The sequence below is a fragment of the Apis mellifera genome, linkage group LG1 (assembly GCF_003254395.2).
Source record: "Apis mellifera strain DH4 linkage group LG1, Amel_HAv3.1, whole genome shotgun sequence".
NCBI classification, from domain to species: Eukaryota; Metazoa; Arthropoda; class Insecta; order Hymenoptera; family Apidae; genus Apis; species Apis mellifera.
Genome location: NC_037638.1, coordinates 20486118 through 20510510, shown reverse-complemented (window position 1 = coordinate 20510510; position 24393 = coordinate 20486118). Strand labels below are relative to the sequence as shown.

The following is a 24393-nucleotide window of genomic DNA, read 5'->3' as shown; positions in this document are numbered from 1 at the left end:
GTATAACAGAGGGGAGGGAATCAAGAGAGAAAGTAACTCGAGGTAGCCTCGTGTGTGTCTAGCAGTTTACCCACGGCACAAACTATAGGTGAAATGGTGGATAGGTGTATTGAGAACCACTGGGTTTTACCTGGCCGTTAATAGGAGAGCGGAGAGCACGGAATGTCCTCGTAAAAGCGAGGGAGAGGGACAGCGAGATTGAAGGGGATAGACGAGGAGAGGACACGGATGGCGGGCTGGTGTTTAAAGAAGGACACTCGATATAGGAGGCATTGTACCCGGTTACCGTCAGCCGTTCCAGGTGCTGGAGGGCAGTCGGCTCTCGCCACGGGACGGGCATATACGCTTGCATTTCCTTCTCCGTGCCAACGAGGGGAGAGAAAGAGAGAAAAAAAAAAAAAAAAAAAAAGATCATCGCGCTTGGTTCGTTGAGCGCCGCGTGTTTCTCAAAGACAAGAACGCGAGAAAAAAACATAAGAGAAGCGACGCGCGACTTCTGGCGTGCTTCCCTAGTCAGCCAACGCAACGGACCGATCGTAGCTAACGTGCTCGTCGTCGCCGCCGTCGTCATCGTCGTGGTCGTGGTCGTGGTCGTCGCGAACGCCGTCGTGTGTCTGCACCGGGACGCACCAGCCGGCGAAACGCGTGCGAGTGGGAGAGAATCGTAAGTGGGAGAGAGAGAGTGTGTGTGTATGCGTATGAGAGAGAGAGAAAGCGAGTCCGAGTATAAGGCAAAAGGGGGGAAAGAGTGAAAGAGAGAGAGAGAGAGAGAGAGAGAGAGAGAGAGAGAGAAAGAGAGAAAGAGAGAAAGAAAGAAAGAAAAAGAAAGGAAAAGAAGGAGGGAAGAAACGTCGACAGGGACGGCTGTGGATCGTGTGCCGGTCTGCAGTGCGACATTCGACGACACACACACTCGCCGCTTCCCGTCCTTCCATCGCAGCACGCCAAGTTCTAATCAACTTTCGCGTATACACACGCTCCTCCGTCCAAAAAATCTGTTTACCGGATCTTCGTTGCTTTCCTTCACGCTTCCGAACGTCGTTCTCTTCGTTTCCGCGACTCCTTCGACCTCGACGCCTCCGAGCCGCCACTCGATCGACGCCGAACGTTCGTCGATACGGTTTGCCGATCGTTCACGCTCGCGCGGCTAGTCTCTCTTTTCTAGCTCCGTGGAAAGAGGATCGAGGGGAACGTTCGTAAGGGCCGGTTTCTAGCGACGCGACTTCGACTCTGATCGAAACAATAAGCAGCAGACGTGTCGTCACTTTTCTTCGTAAACCCTACGCGAATTCAGTTGGTGAACAAGTGAAACGACGCGTTCGAAACGTCAACAAAGGAATCCCACGGTTTTGTGAATCGGTTTGCGAAAGAAAGGAAAGAAAGAGAAGCCGACCAACCGTTTTTTGCTCGCGCCCGGTAGAGAGAATATCCGGCTGATTATAAACACAAAGAGTTTCCACGCGCAAACGAACAGGCAGACACGCTCGTTCCATTTTTTAACGCTGTTTTTATCGTCGATCGTTAAAAGAAACGAGAGTTGTATACAAAGGAAAATACAGTTGGATCGGACGAGTGCAGCCGTGAAGACCTCGGCAGAGAGGATGTGCAGGAGGTCGGCCTGGTGAAGCAGCCTGGTCGATGTCTTCCAGGCGACGGTCGCGTCACGGACGGGATGCGAGACGAGCCACGTGAATGTTGTACGCCGTTGAACCTTCCTATCCGCCTGCCGAATTATTCTGGACCGGCATGGAGCCCGTGAAAGCCAAGTACGTATTTTAACGCAAACGCTCGACGGAATTTCTGACAGTTCGAGAAATTTATGTACGCCGTCCTCCGCGTCGTTCCGCTTTTCATCTACTTTGTTCCCGCTCGATATATTAAACTGTATCTGCGCTTCAATGTCGACGTCCAAATTCCCGTACAAACTTGCTCGAAGATCATTGTTTTCGACTTTGCACTCGCTACAGGGATTCGAAGCGAAGAGTAGTATTGTAGAAAGCCGCGTTTTCACTGACATGGATACGAACTCTGCGGAGTTTTGTTTTGTTTACTACCTGCTGACTTTTCCTAAGTGAACGAATTCCAATCCTCTGTTATGCTTCGTGATTTGAAAGTTATATATGTATTTGCATACCTTTGTTCCCTCATCATTTATATATATTTATAAATGATCTCTTTCCAACGATGATTATTAATTCCTACTTATCAAAGAAATGGTGCCAAATCTTTTTCTTCGTCGTGGTTTTCATCTTTCACGAATTTCGTCTCGTTTCGTGTAAGAAATGTCACTCTGGATGATTTTCTCATTTGTTTTTGTCGTTGTAAATACATTGTTTATTGTTTTGAAATACGTTGAAATAAGGACTAGTTTGTAGATAAACGAGGAAACTTATATTGCTTTTTTTCTTCAATGATAAAATTCGTAAATATCTCGCGACACGTGTCTTGTATCTTCGTGCACGATACCTATCGATTGATTGAAATTGAGGAATTCGGGCAGAATTCCATTTTCCCGTTTGCCGCGAGATGTGATATGAAAGAGTCAATCAGCAACGAATTGTGCAAACAAAAGAGGAAAATAGCGAAAATAATGATCGTTATTTGATGTCCTGATGAATTGTTTCGAATATTGGATAAAGCCTGTTTCACGTCTGAGCGAATTATTTTTTTTTTTAAATCGAAAAATAAATTTTTTGTACATTTTCTTCAAGAGATTTTTGAACAGAATTTTTACTATCGGATCGATTTTGCATTTGTTTATATATATATATATTCGTTATCACGACGTGACACGAAACAAAGTAAAAATTCCCGATACTGGATTTATCTTTTTATTTTTTTTATCTCTTCATCGTTCAGTCACTTGAGAAGATCGCACCATGATGAAGATAAAATAAACTATGTGTATAAAACAATTTGAACTTGTTGGTTGGAAAATATTTGTAGATATTGCAAAATTGCATGATTGAAAGGCTGTTTACAATTAACTCGAGTATGAATTGGGCATCAATTTTAATAAAATTGCAGGCGGAACTGTTATTGCGGTATTTGCATTTTGCGGTATCAGAATCATTTGTGATCAAATTTCACGCATGTAACAACAATTATATACATACAACGCATATATACATTTGTTAGAGTGAATTCGTTTTAATAAATTTACCAACCTTTTCGCGTATACTCGGATACGTGTAGGTATTTAATTAAGAAAGAAAACAATAACATATTGCTAATAAAAATAAATTTCGATTTTTGTTAAAAAGCATCTTTCATTATTGAACTTTTATAGCTAGAATTTGTTTTCGCCATTTTTCAATCGATATTATACTTCCAAAGAATATCTTCGTTCTTTTTTTCACGACACGATTATCATGGCAAAGCAGGTTCAATTTCATAAACATTGGATCAACTACAATCAACGACAATGGAGGTCACTAACGATATTCAAACAGACTCGGTTCCATGTACTTACATACTTTATCAATCCCAAGCTCGGGTAACAATCGTTGAAAACTAGGTATAAAGCTTCCGTTGAAGAAAACACTTTCAATGCGATTTATTATTTCGTGGCTCATCTCCCCCTATTCGATGTATTGTTGCGCGCGTCCTTTGTCACAGTCCTAAACCCTTGAATCTTCCTTTAAATCGAATTTTTGCGCCGTAAAAACGATTGAGCGATTGAAAACAAGATCGAGAAGTACAACAAAGACGACGAAGATCTTTTAACGGTGGAAATTGAAGCGAGGCATTTGAGCATCGTCAACAATTGGGTCGGTCAATTTAAGAGGCGTTTAATGTATAGAATTGTTCTCTTTCATCTTGGCCTTATGGAAATTAGACTGAGACGAAGTACGAACGAACTTCTTGATTGAGCTAGAATTTGTGTCAAACTTTTCGTCGAATATCTTGTTTGTATGAATATTTTCACGTAGATGAACACGCGAAAAATTAGTCTAGTTAAAAATTGTTTGCAATTTCCGCTTAGCTACTCGTGTTTCGCGTCTTACTTCGCAATTGTTTAAACGTGAAATATCTGGCTGTTTCACGTGGTACATGGCTCTTCTTGTATTCAAGAGTTTCATCGTTTTATGCTGTTATTTAATGTAACGAATTTAAAAATTCATTTCCTGTTTCTCTCGAAAAATACTGCTTACCATAACTTTCAAGTTCATTCGAAAGATAGAAAACATTTGAAGCTATTTACATTTTACTATTCCTCATTAGCTTCTTTTATTTTGCAGCACGATGTAACACTTTTTCCGCGTGTAACGTTCTTTCACGTAACGAGGTTTGCTTCAAGAAACCTTCGTCGTTCCCTTGCAAATGTTTCTGCTTGTTCTCGGAAAATGGCAAAAAAAAGGAAAAAGAAAATATATAAAATACGAAAAGAGTCTGAAAAGAGTAAACGAGCTGTGTAATGTATTATATATAAAGAAATGAGATATAACGGGTAAAGAAATAGGGAATGAAAAATATTTTAATAACCATTGCTTTCGTTTCTCGTTCTCTCGATTGTCCTCGTCGTAAATCAAATTGCCTCTATAAATCCACGCCTGGTGCACGCTAAGTCGGCCATCTTTTCTGGAATGGAACGTGTGTCAATTGATTACCATTTTCTTGTTATTACAATGAAATTACAATGGATCCATCGCGCGATACATCAAAGTCATAACGATGTTACCGCGATATCACCTGGATCGATCGGGAACAGGGCCGGCCGGCCGTTGTATCAGAACTGAGATACTTAGAGTTGCATCAGCTACTCAGATGCTGTTGCATTATGGTCTCGTGTGAAAGTTTAGCTATTCACCGCGCGAGCGTAATGGATGACATCATAAACCGGATCGCTACGAAATCTCGATCGAAAAACTGATTTCACTTCCATGAAATATTTTCCATCCAGGATTATTCCTTTCGTTCCTCGGCCATATTGGTCGTGGGACTAAGCTTAAGCAGCGCATCGATTATGGTTCGCATTATGCGGCGGAACAATTCATATTGTATTTACGACTGTGTGTGTTGACTGGATACGTCTTGCTGCGATATCGGGGTTGGAGGCTTCGTTATAATAACCATTCGAAGCACGATGCATCGCGTGAAATGCCAAGCAGCGACGTTCATCGCTATGTATACGGAATGGAAAGGGCGGTGTACAGGAAGTATACATGAAATGTAGATATATTTCACTTAAAGGGTGAATTTTCTTTGAATTTACTTTAAAATACGGCTGAACAGAATTTTAATAAACTCAATTTAATTTCATTGAATTTTTTTCTCCTCGCAATTAACATCAACATTATATTTTATCATATTTTGTCACGTTATATCATTTAACAAGATATATATATAACGAGTTAATTCTCCAAGAATTAATTGATTTTTTTGCGATCAATCTTTGTCTTTTCTCGCGATCGAGCTTCCTTTCAAATTGCAACAGCGTTACGAAATATGTATGCTGACTCTCAGGTAAATTCTCTGGTTAATTTAAACGTGGTGTTAAGTCAAACTGCAAAGAAATGATCGTATCACGATGCGGACTAACGTAGAGAGAAATCGAATCGTTGCAGCTAGTTCCTTTAAATACTTTAACTCAAGATCAATAGTTCGTATTGAGCAAGTTCATTAAAAGGTTATCCTTTCCTCTTCACCTCCTCTTTATCCTTTTTTTCTATTGTATTTCTATTTTCTATATTTTTATATTTTCCAACTTTATGATTATTTCAATACAATAATTATTTGTTTAAATTTGAAAGACTTCGTAAGAAAAAGGATAAAGTAAATAGCATCGTAAATGCTAGACTTCCTTGATTTATTCTCTTATCAAATGGCATTTTAAAAGGTCAACTTCTTAAAAAATCAATATCACAATTGTTCCACGATAAATTTATATAAAAGAAAAAATAGATACTGTAAAAATAGATATTGTCATTCATCAATAGTCCACATTGTTATTGAATTATCGCTGATCACTCGACGAGACATCCTTTTCGTTTCATTCGTTTCCTTCGACTAAACATATCTCCTTTTAATTGGAAATAAAATTCAGCAATGTACGTGAAATCGGTTATTTTTAAATGGTCTTTAAAATTTCCTCCCGCGTGGTATAATAACGAATGTTTAATGGGAGACGGTTTTATGGTTGCAGAATGGTCCCCACCGGGATGCCCCCAGTCACCGGGGTCTTACAGCCACCCGCGGGCTCGACGCTGTCAGGGACCACGATGGCGAATTACAAGAAAAGCTGGTGGAGAAGAGTGGCCCCCTGCTTGGCGTTCCTTGCCGCGTTTTCCACTGCCATGGCCTTGCTCCTCGTCTGGAGCGAGGCTGCGGCCTTGAGGTAAATTTTTTTTCCTTGTAAAATCGCTCTATTAAAACTCTTATTTATCTCCTATAAATATCTTTGTTTTATTCGCCATTACACATCCAACGAATATTAAAGATCGAGATCCTTAGCTTCAAAATTTACTTCTTGATTTTCTTTTATCGAGGTAAAATTTTATGCTTTGTAAATTCATATTCGTGGTTAAGATGTGATTCAAGTTTCTTTTATAGGGATATCCTTCAATTTCTTTATCTTTTATCTTGTACGGATACGTGCAATCAAACGCGCTACGTAACAATTTTACAGCACGTAAAATAAAAGATCCCTTGGAAAAAAACCCCTAAAGCTGTCATTGTATCTATCTATATATCTATTCTCTCTTTGTTTTTCTTTTCTCCCCATTATCCCTTCCATTAATTTAGCAGAGAACGTGCACGGTATCGCGAGGGATTAAATAATTAAACGGATCTCGTCGCTTTTTATTACCTTTTCTTCTCCTTTTACCATCCATTCAACGTTCGCCTCGCAGCTTTGAAAATTATGACAATCGACGCGTTAATTTACGGCAATTAGGAGAAAAAAAAAAATGGATGACAAATTGCGAACGATATCGCCGATTTCGATCGATGATGTAGGAAGCTGTTTAAATTTTCGAGTTCGTTTCTGATCTTATCGATCTTAAATATTTGATCGCAGTTAACCGGGATCCGTGGTAAAGTATGGATAATCCGTTCAATTGATAAGAATTGTGTGAATTGTTATTAACGCTTGATTGACACGAGATATTTGGATAAATTGAATTCTGTTTGCGTTTTTTTACGACATGATTTATCTTGCAGGCAATAAAAAAAAAAAATACTGAATGTAGGATTTTACATCGTAGGAAATATTTATCACCTAAATGATAAAATAGTTTAAATAAAAAAGTATGCAAATATATTTGATACATCTGGAATAATTAATAACGCTTGAGATATATCAAATAACTGTCCTCTTATCTTTCGAGATCCACGAAGATCGTTCCATTTAGCCTTAGCCACATTGAAGAAATACGATTGTTAAACGAAGTTAATTACTAGGTCACTCGACGATTATCCTTTCCCTCGGACGCTCGTGACAAAGGCTGTTCAATAAAGCTCTGTCAAAGAAAGAGCGTTTACGAGCTTCTAACGAAATCATTATTAATGTCGAAACTCGATTAATTCATTTATTGAAATGTCAATCTCAAATATGCGTAAATTACAAAGTTATATTTTCAACAATCTTAAAATCTTTTTTCTCGAAATTATCGATGCATCTTCCACAAATTTATCGTTTAATCATTTAAAATGTAATTTAAATTTGACTCGTAAAATCTTACATTTCGGATCAAATCTTATTTAACGATGCATTGTATATGTATGCAGAGATTCGAATTTTCGAATATCCATTTCATTTACTACTCACGATAAATAGATACAGATACACAGAGATTCAGAGAGGTACTCGAATATCCATCAACGATCATTCTATCTTCTATACGATTTCAACGAGATACAGCTCACCATTATACACGTTGGACTTAATGAAGAATCTGTGGTCTATTGGTGTGTGTGTACATAAAATCGAACGTTTCATTGCAGGAGGCAGGCGTTCGACGCCAATATGACCAGAGATTACGTGTTGAACAGCGTCTCGATGGACAATCCGGAATTGGTCGCGTATATCAGAGAAGTTCAATTGAAACCCACCACGCAACAGGATCCGTCCAACGCCACCCAAACAACGGAGGAGAGGTACGTGGCGGGTCTGACCGAGGGAAAACGCGAGGGTGTGTACGTGGAGTACATAAGCAGGGTAAGAAGAGACTTTTTTCACATTTATATTCATATCTGTATGTTAAACGAGCATCGAGAATTAATTCGTTTTTAACGTTAACCTTTAATTCGAAGAAATAGTGAACATCCATTTGCTTCCTCGCGTAATAAAGCTTTTAATCGACGAACGTAAATGAACGAGAAGTTTCGATCAAATAATTTCGATGCGATTTCTTTATATCGATTAAATAATAAATAACTGGGATTAAATGGGGGAGTAAATGAACTTCGCTCGTTGAAATGAAATTTTAATTAGTGATCGTCGATTGGATGGAATTCGTATTACACGGAAATCGTAGAAGACCTAGAGATCTATTTTACTTAAAAATATACACGAATTATCGGATTTTATAGATAGGCGCCATCTCTAGTACGGGCTGGTTGGAACGTAACTTAAGTTGGAGAGGCGTCCTGATCCTGACAGATCCTAGAAGCTTCTTCGAGGCGCATAGAAGCACCAGAAACCCAAAGACCAGAGTTCTTCATGCTTGCCTCAGCACCGATAAGGATACCAAAGAGGTAAATATGAAATAGAAGATACACGTTTCTTATTTCATCGATCGCGATCTATTTTATTTTAATTATCTGTTGCTGCACTTTAACGAGAATTTCGTATCTATGTGGATCCGCTCGAATTTCAGATTACTTATCACCAGGAATCCGAAGTTCAAGTTACTAAATTGGGCGAGGGCCCGAACAGTCTTGTGTCGTCGGACGAAGGTTTACCGACCACGAGATTGAAATGCTTCCCTTTGTACAGCGTTCTGTTGGCCTATAGTGCCACCACTTTGGATTACCTGAGTTTGGATAGTCCGGATGCGCAGGACGGCCAGGTAACTATCGATTTCACTGGAAATTATATGAAATTCTATCTCCAATGTATATCCCCGACGACATTTTGTCCTTTCGTTCCTTAAAAAAGTTTTTCCTTTGATCTTTATACGATACGACATATGTCGTTAACGTGTCGGTCGAAAGATCTTCTCTTCCAAAGATAAATCTATTCCAAATATTCTATTTTAAATATTTTCCTTTCACCGTGATCGTGTTTCGTATATAGGTCCTGGATACGATTCCTTGGGAGACGACCAGGATATCCGTGGTGTCTATCCGTTGGAGTCCTCATCATAGCGAAACAGAGACGAAAAGCCTGATCGATAAGATGACTAGCAGGCGATACAAGTTGATGTACACAACCGACACCGGGAAATTGATTTTCTTGTACAACGCGTTGCTTAAGATTTGAACTTCCTTGACTGTGCTTACTTTCGACACACTAGACGATTCTACGTTCACAGGTGCTGTCCTTGAGGAACAGGAGAATTTAGTTGCGACCAGGAATATTTTCTTTTCGTGATTCGATCAAAGATCGTTCGATCGGAACAACGTCTGTGATCTTTGTTCGACGATGATGCGAAATCGGATCATCGAAATGATCTCGATTTCATTATCGAAACAGAACGACACGGACCTCGTTATCGAACGTAACTTTTATTTTCCATGGAAATAATATATTTCTTGCCGCACGCGCATACGATCGTAGAATAATCTACAAGATTTCTTTTGTCCGTTTAAATAATCGATCAACGATCCATGAATCAGACTATGCTTTTTCTTCGTTTATTAACCGTTTCTTTGCTTTTTTTCACGTCGATTTAACGGACACGTGATAAAGACTGAAAAACCTAATTTTCCAAACTATCGTTACCCAAAAACACGACGCTGATAGATCATAATCGTCGACACGCGAGCCTCCTTCCGGCGTATGATTCCGACGTCGATCAATTCTTGCAGCGAAAAAGCTCGCGTATTATACCTTACAGTTTCTTACACATGATTCGAAATCGAAAGTATAAGATAAAATTAAAGAAAAAAAAAGAGAATCAAGAGAGAAAATAAAGCGTATTTAGTTTCATATTTTCGTATTTTAGCGTAGGTTCGTTTTAATGTAACGTTAAGCCAGTATCGGACAAAGATGATACCGGTGCAATTTTTACGAGTAATCGTAGATTTTATTTTGTCAAAGAGAGATCGGCAGACAATTGCAATAATCCCCACCAAAAATTCGATCATTACCCGCGGTTCAACGAGCGCTATCACAATGATAATCGATGAGTTATTCCGATTACCCACACCACAGGCCTTATTAGCACGTAAGTCGATACTTAGTTAAGCTATACTAGGATACGATAAACTGGTTCTCCTCTGTTCCTCGCCGATGCGATGTTATCGTTCGCCACTTTACTGAGTCCTTGATTTCTCATTGTTTTTACGGGACCGGGATAAAATACCTTCTTTATTAAAGTGGCTCGAGCTTAATTGACACCAATCATATTCCAGCTTAAAATTGCCTTTCGTTATTGATTTTCGCATCGATGGTGTTTTCCATTAAGGGCGGTTAGCCAACCATTATCCTTAAACCCACAATCAAGAAATTGCATTTTCGTTTCATTTTCTTTCGTCCGATTAAACATCATCGATCGATCCCTTCATCGCTCCACCAAGGATTTCGTATGAAAATTCCTTCAATCGCCATCGCGAGAAACTTATCATTTCGAAGAAATCAAGAAATCCTATTGAATCAAAGGTTAAAACGGTAATTACGGTATAATAAATTCCGTCAGACTTACTATTTAAACCGCTCCATCGAACAAAAGTTCTCCCAATATCGATTCCGCAGGAGCAGAGGAAATCCGGTTTCACGAGCGCGTCCAGCGTGACGACGCTTCGAGCAACGATCCACGATTCTAGGGAACGGGCGATACTTAATTACCCTTACTTTTCTTACGATAAACTTGATAGAGTTTATCGGTATGAACCACCATCGAGTGTTGAGCAAGCGCGAATTTATTTTCAGCCGGATGATTCGACCGATAATTACTGTTCGGGGAAAAATTATCGTTCCTATTTCGATATCGGCTCGTTATCCGTAATATTCAATCGGTATTCGGGCAGATACGACATTAAGTAACGATGTAAGTATCGCAGACAATTTACGATACATCCTACGACCCGTTACTATCGGTCTCGTCGAAAATTACGCGCTGTGCTTGCGTTTATTAACTGTATACACACATTCACACACACACGCACGCATATACGCACTCACTCATTCACTCATTCACTCACTCACTCGTACAAGTTTCAGTGATTTTGTACTTACGTTAATATAAGTTTATCGACCATCGTCTCCCCGATCGTTTCATTTAATCGACGAAACGCGTGTTTCTTTTTACTCATTTTCTTTTTTTCCTCCCCTAAAAAGCACCTCGAGAACAATACGTTTCTATCATTGTAAGTCTGAGAGAAACGAACGAATTTTTTTGGAAAACGATTAAGATATTTTGAAAATTCGCCGTTCTTTTTTTTTTTTTTATACTTAAATGAAAAAAGTTGGAAAGTGTACTTTTGTTTTTTAAATAGAAGCGGTAATTTTGAGAAATTGTGGTTTTTTTTTTTTGTTAATATCTCCGCTCTCCTTTTTTCCCGATCCAAATAGAAAATTTCGTTAAACTCGTGCATCATTCTCTTTTGCAGATAAAGTGACAAAGTGAATTGTATTACTTTTCACGTAGAATATCAATTTCGTTAATTCAATGGAAAAGTTTCTCTTTCTGAATAGAATAGAAATAAGGTTAATAGAACCAGTCGAACCGCAATCTTTTCACCGGTTATTTTCTTCTTTTTTTTTTTTTTTTTTCTTGCTTTCCTTGAACTTTATCGTGTTCAAGTTTCTTGCGACGATAAATATCAAAGAAAATATGGTAATTTGTAGGTAAACCTTGTTATTTTTAATTCGGTTGCTACGCGATCTTCCGCATCGCGTTTTCATCCATGAATCGTATCGGCCATTCCTTTGAGCGTTCCGCATCGAGAAAAAAACACACGATGAATGCTCTTATCCTTTTAAATTTTTTATAGTCAATAGATAGAAATTCGTCTTAGAAAAATAACGTAAGAAAATGAGGAGAATTTGGATAATGGTAAATAAATATGAGTTGTTTTTTTTTTTAACAACTGAAATTGTTCGAAAAAATTGCGATCCATTTAATAAAGGAAGAAGAAAGGAAGAAGACAAATTTTGAAAAAGAATGGAAACGATATACAAGAAGGAAGGAATGTTTAATAATGATTCTTGTGCTTGATCAACAATTTATAATCCTCAGGAGGAAAACGAATACAATTTCTCAAAACTACGTATATCACACACGAACGAGATTTTGGTATACTTGCCGGAATATTCTCCCTCGTGTCATGTTTGTACAGGAAATGGCGAGATAACTCGTCCCGAGAAATTCTCTTGGAAATGTGGAAATCTCTACGATTTGGTCATCCTGATGAAATCCTTGTAAGAAAGGAACAAAATGTTTGGTATGCTCGTTTCATTAAAATCTCCTTTCTATTTATTATTTGCCATTTTACTACTATTCATTTACTACTTTCATGAATTACTTATTCATTTTTAGACGAATTTCCTCACGAAGAATAACGACAAGACAGAGATAAATTACAGTTCGTTATTAATTACAGTAGTTTATGAATCGTGGAAATCTTTGCGATTGGTTATCTTGATGAAATCTTTGTCACAGGGAGAATAAAATATTTATCTTATACACTTCATTAAGATTTTCTTGCCATTTTTATTATTTATTTAGTCCATCGAGTTTCATCTATTTTTAGACGAGTTGTCTCACGAGTAGTCGTGACAAAACGAAAGTAAATTACTATTTATTCAACTTATGAAATCTCCACGTTTATTGGTCCAATGAAATCTTATTAGAGAATAAAATATTCACTCCGTTCGTTTCATTAAAATTTCCTTGCTTTATTTATTATTATTATTTTTTATTATTCATCCAGTGGATTTCCATTCCAATTTTTAAAAATTTTCTTCGCCAATAATCGTGACAGAACAAAAGTTTACCATATTTCCCGTAGAAACGTTCTTTAATTTCTTTTCAGAACCATCTAATTCGATACGGAAATCTCTTTCCAGGGGATGTTCAATCTCATCAATCGTATCCTCGTTCCCTCGTCTAACTTTTAATTAATTAACTTTTTTTCTGGACCACACGCTGCTCCCTTCATTGTTCTCTTTCTCTCCTCTCTTCTATTTTGATTTCTCGTTACCTTCTTACGACACGCGATCGATTAACGAAAATTAGGTCGATCCACCAAATAACACAGCCTTTCCTAGAAACGTGCAACAAGGCAATAAAAACCGGTCAACCGTTCGATAACAATAAATCTGGAGGCGATGAATTTCTGGCAGACTGTTACGATCCGTCGATTTCGATTATTCCATCGTTTTTTTCTTTTTTTTTTTCTCGATGAAATCGAAAATAATAACGACGCGAGGAGGAGAATATTGAAAGATTAACGGCAGAATAAACGGAGAATCGCTTTTGGAAAAAAATTCGAAAGATAACGAGAAAAATTATATTGTGTATTTGTGTATTGGAAATACGCGTAGATATATAATAGATTGATCGAATGTTTTTCTATCTAATCGTTAATTTAATCGATTTGGAATTACCTTTTCTTATAAAGAAAATTATTACTTGTTTAAATATTTTATTACGATTCTCCTCTTCAGATTTTTACGACTTTTTCGATCGAATGATAGTATATATCGTAATCGTGTTTTACGACAAGTAATAAGGAAAATTTAATATTACTTAGTTCACCTAGAAATCAATTTTTAGATTTTTTTTTTTATAATACTCGGCATAAAATTCGGTCGAGGCTAACTATTAACAATATCGATCTTAACATTACTCGTTTCATTTCAAAAATTTTAATCACCTAGAAGTTTATAGATGAGACAACAACAATCTTTAATTTCTGAATGCATATAGTACACGTGCATAAATAGCCCGTATATATTTACGTACACGAACGAGCATTCCGTATTTTCATATTAAAACTTTGTAGCTCTATTTCGTTCTTTTCTTTTTCTTCATTCCTTCCATTCTGGCATGAAAATATTGAAATTTTTATATCTCCTCGTAATGTTAATTTCTGTTCATGATTCTCTTCTTTCTTCCTATTGTTTCGTAGTGTTCTCTCATTTTCCGTTTTATTGTTGGAACTTCTAATTTCGGTCTTAGGGTGTTTTTTATGACTGAAATTCTTCATCATCCTTGATATATTGGGACCTCTTGTAGCCAAAATCTTTCGTAATAGGATTATATTTCTCCGAATGTGGCAATTTTTCTAGGTCCTAATTCCATAACTATAATCGAAGTAATATAAAGTTATTCCGATATATTTTTCTTTCCCAACCAGGATGGATATTATCCACAGATATAATTAAATTGCAGCGAGGGATCTAAAAAGATAAAAAAAAAAATTAGAAAGTGAAAAAAAAATTACCATGATGAGATAATTGTCAGAAATAAGTGATACTTTTTTTTTTTTGTGGCTATTGAATAAATTGATCTATAAATCAATCATTCTAACATGATGTATTATTTTTCATCGATTCAGAATGGACAGGACGGATTTACGGAAATAATCTGAAAAAAAGAATCTTATGAAATATAATTATAGCGATTAGAGAGATATGATATTTGGTTTTTTCTGATAAATATTAGAAAATATCTATCTAATATTGAATGATTATTATAACAGTTATTCCAGATACTTTGAAAATTTACGGATAGATTACAATCCTCGTAAAAATTTCAAATAACGCTTATCTTTTATAAAACAAGTTGCTTTCTGAAACAACATCTAGTAAATTTCGTGTTACATTCGTTAATATTTGATAAGATGCATCAGCTGATGCAAGAGCTGTAGCAGTAAAATCCTTAAGGAATTTAGATTCTGACCTACATGCGAAATATTATTTCAACACGTTTTACTTTATTATATTCTCTCTGTATACTTTATGACTTTATTATCTATTTTTCTTTTTCATATATCTTGTTTATATTTATATACATCTTATCTTATCACGCTTGTATCCGCACTTTTGCCTGTCGTTACAACATATCCATATAGTTTTATCCCATTAAGAAATATTATAAATAATAGATAATAATTACCTCGGATGCTCGATCGTCTGAAGTTCTGAAGAAGGAAAGGTAATAAATAAAAATGTTAATTGATCCATAATGTCTTTTTATCGATCGACATCGATAGCGAGCATTTTAATTTATATCTCTGTTACGTATCGGAGAAGTTAGCGCACGCTTATAAGTAAAATCACGGGTAAATGTTTAATCTCTGAAAGAAAATCTGATAAAATCTCGAACGTTTACTCATCTTAAGCCTTCGCTTAAAGCTTCTTTTCATTTCTTCAACCGTATCATCGTTTAGATAAAAATTGCAAACGCTGGACGTGAATGTTTGTTATCACTTGGGATCAAACAGTGATTTATTGACGATACTACTTTCCCGTTCTTTTAACGAATTCCGAACGAAGATAAAGATAAAGTTTCGTTGTCAACCGATTGATTTATCGCGTGTTATATAGCTATACGACGTCCACCGTTTACACCGTAAACATTCGTTCCTCGTTAATTAGAATTTTTTACAATTTTAATAAAATGAACGATCACTATTGAACCAATTCATCTTAATTCATTATATAATTTATTCTAAAATTTACTTTTTCGATCTCTTTCGATCACTTTATCTCTCTTTCGAGAAAGTACGATTGGAGAAGACAAAATAACTGTTGGATAATTAGAATCATCCATGATTCGACGTAGATTCGTGATTTATGACCCTGAGACATAACCTTGAGAATCCGATAACGGTAATTCGAAGTTGAGGTAAGCACTTTCTATGCGATGAAATCAAATCGAGTCGTTTGATAAATCGATTCGATTTAATTGCTTTTTGCTTGCACGTTTTATTTTCAAAGGGTAATTATATGATAACTCCATTATATTATATTATAACTTCATTAGAATATTCCCGTTAACGCGTATTTTTATTCGTTCTTGCTGCTAATGAAACGTTCTCTAATGAAAATAATTTAATTCGTAATAATTAATAATCATCTCTGGAGAATTTAAAAAATTTTATATCTCTCTTGCTCTTTAACCTAGGTGGTTGTGGTTTTCTGAAATTAGCCATGATTCGAATTACGTCTTCCTATTAATCTTCACCGATAATCGGAAGTGGGTTCTATCCACGCCAACAGGCTTTGTTCGAATAATTAAATTCCTGTGGTAACTCGACGAACCTAGATCGACGTTGATAATGTATCGTTGTTGGCCCACGTGCCACCGATTCGATTTATAATTGCTGAATAACGAGGGTTTGCGCGATCATCATCCATCAGAATTATCGTCCCTTGTAATAATGGCCATTCTATGGCAACATGATGTTTGCCTCGGCTAATTGTCATATCGCCTCTTTCCATTATGATATCCTATCGTATCGAGAGATTTTATTCAGATTTGCGACGAAAATTAGATTTATCGTTTAGATATAGTAATCTTAAAAATTTGAAATATGTGATATTAATTATGGTAATAGGTTTTAATTTGGAATTTTTTTTTTCAGCTTGATGTTAAGTGAAAATTTTTACCATTATATTTAAAACTCATTATATGGAAATTAAGAAAATACAATTTTAGGAAAATTGAAATTTTGCGAATTAAAATATAAAATATAAAATAGAATTTTTGGCTTGCACTTCATAATTATATAATAATTATACCAAGTTTTAAAATATGCAGGAAGATTAATAAAGGCATTTATCATGATCAATCATTTCTTACAAGAAATGTCAAGGAAAGATCTTCGTGTCGCGATCGAATTGCCAACGATACGAAATACGATTGAATGATAACATTGATTTGGGCGATTTGGTTTCTTAAAAGGATTAATTAATTGAGAGAATACTTGAACATTGTTTATTGATAGATTTACTAGAATTAATGATCGAAATAATGAAGCGATAATGGTAAGTATGTTCGAGAACAAATATTTTGAACAAATATTGTTTTGAACAAATATTAAGATCAAACATTAAATTTTAGATTATTTTAAAATAATGAGGAAAAAATTTTTATCATTTGTAAAAAGAAGAAAATAAAAGTAATAAAATTTGTTTATTTTTTGCATATTTATACTAGATACTAGACTGTATTTACATAAAAGATATAATAATAATAAAAAAAATCTTGCAATCTAATATCTAATAATTAACTGTACCACACCATGAGGTTGAGGTTTCTTTGAAACAGGGACACACGAAGGACGAAAAATGGTAAACATGTTATTCGATACAACTGAAACGGTGATCAACATATCGTGATATCGATATTGGTAGATATCAAAGAACAAAAAAAAACGTATATATCATGGTGCACGATTCAGTTGGTTTGATATGTTTTTCGAATTATTAATTAATTTGAAATTTAATTTTAATCTCCGAAATGTTATATTTACACATGTTATATTTATATATATTATATAAATATTTATAACTCACACCTTTCCAATAACGATTGATATATCGAAAACACAGTTCGAGATATTTTATAAATCCTAGAGGAAATATCGTGAATCGAAACGGTAAGTTGATGATAATTTTTTCATCTCTACGATCTTCTCTTTCCTTTGAAAATTCAATTAATTATAGATATTCCAAAAGATTTTAAAAGATTTTAAACGAGCATAGAAATTAAAAAAATGAAATTCTATCTAAACAAGTTTTCTCTTTGAAATAATTTTCTTGATTATAGTGGAGGAACTATAGAGGAAAAATTTCCAATCAAAGTGATACCATAATTTTTAGCTTATAGCAAATGAAGTAATGTTATCGTAAGTTATACCAAAATACCATTATTAATAAATTTTAACAATAATAAATGAATAATATTTTGTAAAAAAATGTTCCCCATTCTTCGTCAGATTATCCGATTTGATATAGAATTGTAAAATTATGAAATCATATAAAATCATGTAATCATTATGTAACTAACGTTACACATTCAACATGATTCCTTTAAAATCATTGCACACAACTCGTCCATCTGTTATATATCTGTTAAGTATCCGTTAATCGTGATTTCCAAACCATTTTTTTCTTTTGATTATAAGCGATAATAAATGAGACTAGTGATAATGATGGGCAGATAATAGTGAGCGCGATATATGACGGTCCTCGTCGTAATCACTTCCATTTTGTTTCACTCGATCGGGTTTGCTTTATCCGAAATATGTGGTTCACCTAAAGTGTTCGTCGGTCCGAGATTTGACAAACGGTGCTCGTGGTGAGAAAACTCGATTCGACACGGTTCGTCGTGTAGAAGAAGCGAGAACGCGAGAGAAAGAGGAGAAAACTCGTGATCGATTACGATTTGAATCGGTCCAAGGAACGATCGATCGTCGGAATCATTGATTTTCCTTGAGAAATCCGTCTTGATCCCATCGTGGTAGTTGGCGTTCTCCGAGTGCAGACACGTTATTCGAGTGGATGCTCGCTAATTTCGAGGAAATGGAAGGCACGGGAATGATTAATGACGCGGCTGTCCGCCAGGAGAGCAGGAAGCTGTGGCAATACCTTGCTTCTATTTCCGGTACTTCCACGAAGACGTTCAACACGCGATAAACCATTTTCGTTTCGATATCCTTCCACTATTTCTTGTCTCATCTTCGTTTTTTCCGATTTTATCTCTTGCAATTTACTAATTTTTTGAGCGCGATTTTTGAGAGAGAAAGAATAATTACTATTTGTTGCAATTTCAATGTAATTAATGAACCGTTTTATAGTTAGTGACCATAAATTTATTTGAAAATTTTTCATTATTATTTATATTTAAAAAACCGAATATATAATCATTTTTTAAATTTTATTTTTATTTGAAAATCGAAGATTTAAGAGATTTTTGTACTTCTTTAAATTTTGGTCTCAGTTATCTGTTATTTGTTTCAATTTAATACATCAATTTTATTTTCGTTTTCTTTCGTTTAAATAATAAAATCGTTAAAAAATATGAGAAATTACACAATTATTGGCAAAAATTCATAAAATATTCTCATTCGAAATGCATTTTGGTCTAAATTGTTTAAACATTTGTTCAAAATTAATTAAATCGAAACAATATCGCTTTTTCATTGATCAATCGTTGCAACATTATTTATCAATTAATTAAATATACTGTACGTTGTTTTATTCCACACATATTTAAAGATTATCTTTTTCGATACGATTACGAATTTTTATGTTATCTCGAAACATGCGTTTTATTGTGACGCAATTTTGTAATTGAATTTAAGTGTAACACGAGTGACTAAAAAATACTTATCGCTATCAGATAATCAGTCAATTATATAATCGATTACGAAATTAAGGCACAAAAATAACCGATAAAATATATCGATTTTTTCTTCACTCATCCTAATTCAACTCTCATTTTTCTAGCTTGTTTTTTGGTGGTTGGAGTCGGTTCAGCCTTAGCATGGACTTCACCGGTGCTTCCTCAGCTCTACGCAGCCGATTCATGGTTGGTAATCACTCAGGAAGAAGGTTCCTGGATCAGCTCTTTGCTCGCTGTTGGAGCCATTTGTGGTGCTATTCCATCAGGATCGATGGCGGACAAAATGGGGCGGAAAAAATCACTTCTTTTGCTGGCCGTTCCATTTCTCTTGTCGTGGGGAATTATTCTCGTTGCAACGCAAGTCAAGCTCCTCTATATCGCCAGATTCTTGGTCGGTCTCGGTGTTGGAGCAGGATGCGTCCTTGGTCCCACGTATATCTCCGAAATCGCCGAAGTCTCGACCAGAGGAACATTAGGTGCACTCTTCCAATTGTTCCTCACCGTTGGAATTTTTGTCTCTTTTATTCTCGGAAGCGTTCTCAATTACACTCTGTTCGCCCTTGTATGCGTTCTCATCATTCTCCTCTTCTTGATTACCTTCTATTGGATGCCCGAATCTCCCGTCTGGTTGGTGGTGAGTACGAGAACGTTTCACGAGTTCTTCGTTATTAATTATCCTTTTAATAATCTATGGTAAATATCTAGGGACAAAACAGAAAGCAAGATGCCACTGTGGCGTTGTCGGCGTTAAGAGGGAAAGATTACGATCCTAAACAGGAATTGAACGAATTGCAAATGGCGGCGGACGCGAGTTCCGGCCGGAAGCCCAACATCTTTGAAATGGCAAAAATTCCGGTCAACCAGAAGGCCATGATCGCATCCTTCGGAATGATGTTTTTCCAACAAGCTTCCGGAGTGAACGCCGTGATCTTTTATACCGTGATGATCTTCAAAGCATCCGGAAGCTCGATGCCGCCGGAACTGGCGTCTATCTTCGTTGCATTGGTTCAGGTTTGACTTCTTATGTATACATATATATCTCGATTAATTTTTTCGCATTAATAAATATCATGCTCCAATAATTTATTACTAATATTATATAGATATTAAAATTAGCAAATTATTCAAATCTTTGGAGGAAATCTTTCTTTATTTGCGACGAAAATATTTGTTTTCTCGAACGAACAATCTCGTCGTTCAATTGTTTTTCTTTCAAATTGCGTTCTAGTTACCCGAATTAACGAAGCAACTCGCTCGTGAGAGACATTTATGGTATAAATTATTGTGCAGTTGGTAATGTCAGGTGTCGCGGCGTTGATTGTTGATCGAGCAGGAAGGAAGCCGTTGCTCATGATTTCCACCGGTGTTATGTCAGTCAGTTTGATCGCGCTTGGATACTACTTCAAGCAGAAAGATAGCGGAAATGACGTCAGTTCGCTTGGCTGGTTACCATTGACTTCCTTGATCGTCTTTATGATCGCCTTTTCCATTGGGTAAGTTGAATCACAAATAGCGAGTAACGAGCGAAAATGAAAACAATAGAATATTTCTTCTACATCGATCTTTAATTAAAAGAAATTCGAATCCGAATATTTTAGTTGAAAGTTTAGTGGAAAGATGGAAAATTTAATCCAAGTGCTTTCAAGTGTTATTCATATATTTAGAATTCAGTTCTAGATTTGTGTATGAATACTATATAAATTCTCCAAATGAAAAATTTAAAAATCATTTGCAACTTTTCATTTTCATTATCGAATTCTAACGAAATTCTTTTTTACCTAGTTTGGGTCCAGTGCCATGGATGTTAATGGGTGAACTGTTCTCCGCTGAATCGAAAGCAGTCGCCTCCAGTGTTGCGGTCATGTTGAACTGGTTTATGGTATTCGTCGTGACTAAAATGTTCCCCACGATGAACGACGAGTTAGGAACAGATATGACCTTTTGGATTTTCGCCGCGGTCATGGCTGCTGCCACGGCATTCACGCACATGCTAGTCCCAGAAACCAAAGGGAAAACCTATCAGGAGATTTATAAAGAGCTTCAAGGCACCGTCGATATCCCCATTTAAATGAAAGCCATCGCTTAAGCTGTCATCGATTATGATTTTAGCGTTAAAAGGGTATTTAAGCTTTCTCCATGTCTTCATATTTTCTTTCTTTTTTTTTTACAATATCATCGCGATATACCACATCATTCCATTATCATTGATCTTTGTTATCGATCGGCAACGACCGTGGCCTACATTCTTCTTATTATTCATATCGACGAGATCCCGATGTGGAGATTTATTTCATCAATTCTTGTTTTAATTATTTTACCGATCGAATGATCGCTAGAACAAACGAAAGATGCTTTAGATGTATTCAAGCGGAATGTATGTTCTTGTAATTGAAATTGTAAGTGTAATCGAATATACTTTCGACCACATCAAGATGCTATCCATTCGTTTCAGGACAATAATTTTTATTTCATCAAAACGCCAACATCCATGAAAACTTTCATTCTTCCGCATCATCGATACTCGACATCTCTTGAAATTTTCATTGATTATTGTTGCATATATGCATTTATCGCACGTCACCATATCCATCATCGATTCTCTTTTCACCCTGATCATCGATATTTAACTTTTAATCCTTTTCTCCTCGTAACCAATTTGTTCTCGTTCGTCGAAATCAATTAGAAAGATTAATTTACATTCGAGCGAGAGGAAAACAGGCACAGTTTCTCGTTTTTCGATCGTTCTATTTCGTAAATATCCGTAAAATCCTACGGAATTCTGTCCACACCCGATGTCATTATCATGAGTGAAGCATTATCTCTATCACGTATCATAATGGAAAGATTCGTTGCATTCTACCATCGTTCTTTTTTTTTTTTTATTTTTATTTTTATCGATTTCTCGAGAATGTGTTGATTACAGGACGAGTATTGCGATAACAATCGAGATTATCGACAATTTGATCGAGGCGTAATTTCTCGTACTTATCTCGCTTCCCCCTCCTCCCTCCTTTATCATTATATTTTTTATCACAATCATATCGATTAATTGACATTGCTTTCATGGATCTTGATAATGCCACTTTTTGTCAAAAACGAATTTGATCCCTTCATTCATTGATTATTTAATATAATTATTATTATGTACATGACAATAAGCGTTCGTACAAACATTTTTACATTGTGATAAAAATGGAATAAAATTTATTTGGGATAAAACTTATATATAAATACGTAATTCTATTAAAATAGAATTACCTTCGAAAACGAATACTTATGTTTAATTATTTTATACGTTATATGTTAGATATTAAATTTATATTTGATCATCCATTTTAATTATTCTTTTCTATCGTAGACAATCATTCTTCCATTTCCTTCGTAATTATTCAAGATTAATTATGAGTTAATCGCTATCGAGCAGCGTAATAAACAAACGAAATCGCGAATGTATATTTTCGTACAGCGATCGTCAACGCGAGTAATTTTCTCAATTAACGCAACGTCGTAATTAACGCAATTATAATAAAAATCTGTAAAAAGAAATTCGATGTTAGTTAAAAATCTCACGTGCAATGTACAATTCCAATGAATCGACCTCTTTTTTTTTTTCGATCAAGATTGTTTTAAATACTCGAGAAAGTCGGATATTCGATGTAACTCGAACACTCAAGTACTCGACAATCGTCCCGTTAATCCACGTAAAACTCTGTGCAAATACTTCAAATAACCACGACGAAAAGTTGAAGAAATATTAATTAATCTGTATTATATACTCGTTAATTCTTTTTTTTTGTATTGTTGCACGTTGCGGATATTTATTTATTTCGACGAGTTATGAATTCGTAATAATAGTAACAATAAATAAATTAAAGTTTTAAAAATTTAAAAATAAAAATATAAAACATTCCGCGATTCACAAGCGATCCAAATAAAACCTTAATTTGTAAATGCATAAAAATTCACATGAAAATTGCGATCTTTCGTTACAATAAAAAAAAAAAAAAAAGAAAGAAAAAAATTTCCAATAAAAATATAACAATACGTTTAGATGCATCTAAATGATATGATTTTGTGACAAATCATTTATTTTTTATCAATATTTATATTTAACTTATCTAAAAAGACTATTCTAAATAGAATTTTTTTCTAGCTATTTACATTGTATGAAATAACTTAAACAACTGTCAGAAATAAATTTATCCTTATCGTATTGCCTTTAATTGTAGAAATATAAAATGAGAACGTTACTCGAGTATCAATTCTGCGAAATTTGATCGAAAAATTGTTTTACCTCTTTGAACGAATTGTTGAAAGAAGACTAAACAGAAATCGATAATGAATTACCATTATTGAAAGTGTTGAGCGATAATGTATTTTATATGTACCACTATTCAGGATCGCAATCTATCGTAGCTCGTAATTAATGATCATATAATTAATCAGAGAGAAAAAATTTGTCTCAACTGACGAGGGTTTTCCGCAAGGATCATTGGTTGGATGGATTATTGAAAAATGGTGTACGAATCATCGAAAAAATTTTCCATTCCATTTATAACGCGCAACTAGAATTTTTATCGACTTAAATTATCCTTGTACGAAGAGGTACAGAAATGTTGCATCAATAGATAGTCCTATAACGTTTTTCAAGTAATTATACTTGTATCGCAATTGTATCGTTCAAGAATATTGTTGCAATCAAGTATCTTCTATTAACCAATTAAAAACTTCACTGGACTTTAATTCGTTGCATCGTTGTACTATGATAACGGTCGAAATAAATTTGGATAAATTTCATTCCTAGAATTATCAAGCAACGCAGTTATGTTCTTCGTCAAACGTAGATATCTTTGAAAAATGCTAACAATATTCGAAATAATTTCGACTACGCGTCGTCGATCATTCGACAACGATTCATTAAAATGTGGCA

At 35.4% G+C, this 24393-nt stretch overlaps 2 protein-coding genes across 2 annotated transcripts; both read left to right on the top strand.

Annotated features, from left to right (window-relative positions):
* Window positions 1-129: 129 nt before the first annotated feature.
* On the top strand, window positions 130-11620 carry LOC100578467 (protein Star). The gene is made up of 6 exons (XM_003251666.4): window positions 130-1766; window positions 6146-6337; window positions 7945-8158; window positions 8533-8697; window positions 8820-9011; window positions 9239-11620. The coding sequence occupies exons 1-6, from the start codon at window positions 1693-1695 to the stop codon at window positions 9422-9424; spliced, it is 1023 nt and encodes a 340-aa protein (XP_003251714.2). The 5' UTR covers window positions 130-1692; the 3' UTR covers window positions 9425-11620.
* Window positions 11621-18314: 6694 nt separating this feature from the next.
* LOC413576 (facilitated trehalose transporter Tret1-2 homolog) lies at window positions 18315-23009 on the top strand. Its single transcript, XM_397017.6, has 5 exons — window positions 18315-18722; window positions 19568-20097; window positions 20169-20474; window positions 20754-20956; window positions 21246-23009. Exons 1-5 carry the CDS (start codon window positions 18620-18622, stop codon window positions 21529-21531), a joined length of 1428 nt encoding a protein of 475 aa, XP_397017.3. The 5' UTR covers window positions 18315-18619; the 3' UTR covers window positions 21532-23009.
* The last annotated feature ends 1384 nt before the right edge of the window (window positions 23010-24393 follow it).

What these genes read in the sequence shown, in the direction of transcription:
- LOC100578467 (XM_003251666.4), top strand. Translation starts at nt 1,693, where the DNA reads ATGTTGTACGCCGTTGAACCTTCCTATCCGCCTGCCGAATTATTCTGG. An exon ending in ATGGAGCCCGTGAAAGCCAA is followed by an intron (nt 1,767 to 6,145) that starts GTACGTATTTTA and finishes TTATGGTTGCAG; the next exon opens with AATGGTCCCCACCGGGATGC. An exon ending in CCGATAAGGATACCAAAGAG is followed by an intron (nt 8,698 to 8,819) that starts GTAAATATGAAA and finishes CTCGAATTTCAG; the next exon opens with ATTACTTATCACCAGGAATC.
- LOC413576 (XM_397017.6), top strand. Translation starts at nt 18,620, where the DNA reads ATGCTCGCTAATTTCGAGGAAATGGAAGGCACGGGAATGATTAATGAC. An exon ending in AATCTCCCGTCTGGTTGGTG is followed by an intron (nt 20,098 to 20,168) that starts GTGAGTACGAGA and finishes GTAAATATCTAG; the next exon opens with GGACAAAACAGAAAGCAAGA. An exon ending in ATGATCGCCTTTTCCATTGG is followed by an intron (nt 20,957 to 21,245) that starts GTAAGTTGAATC and finishes TTTTTTACCTAG; the next exon opens with TTTGGGTCCAGTGCCATGGA.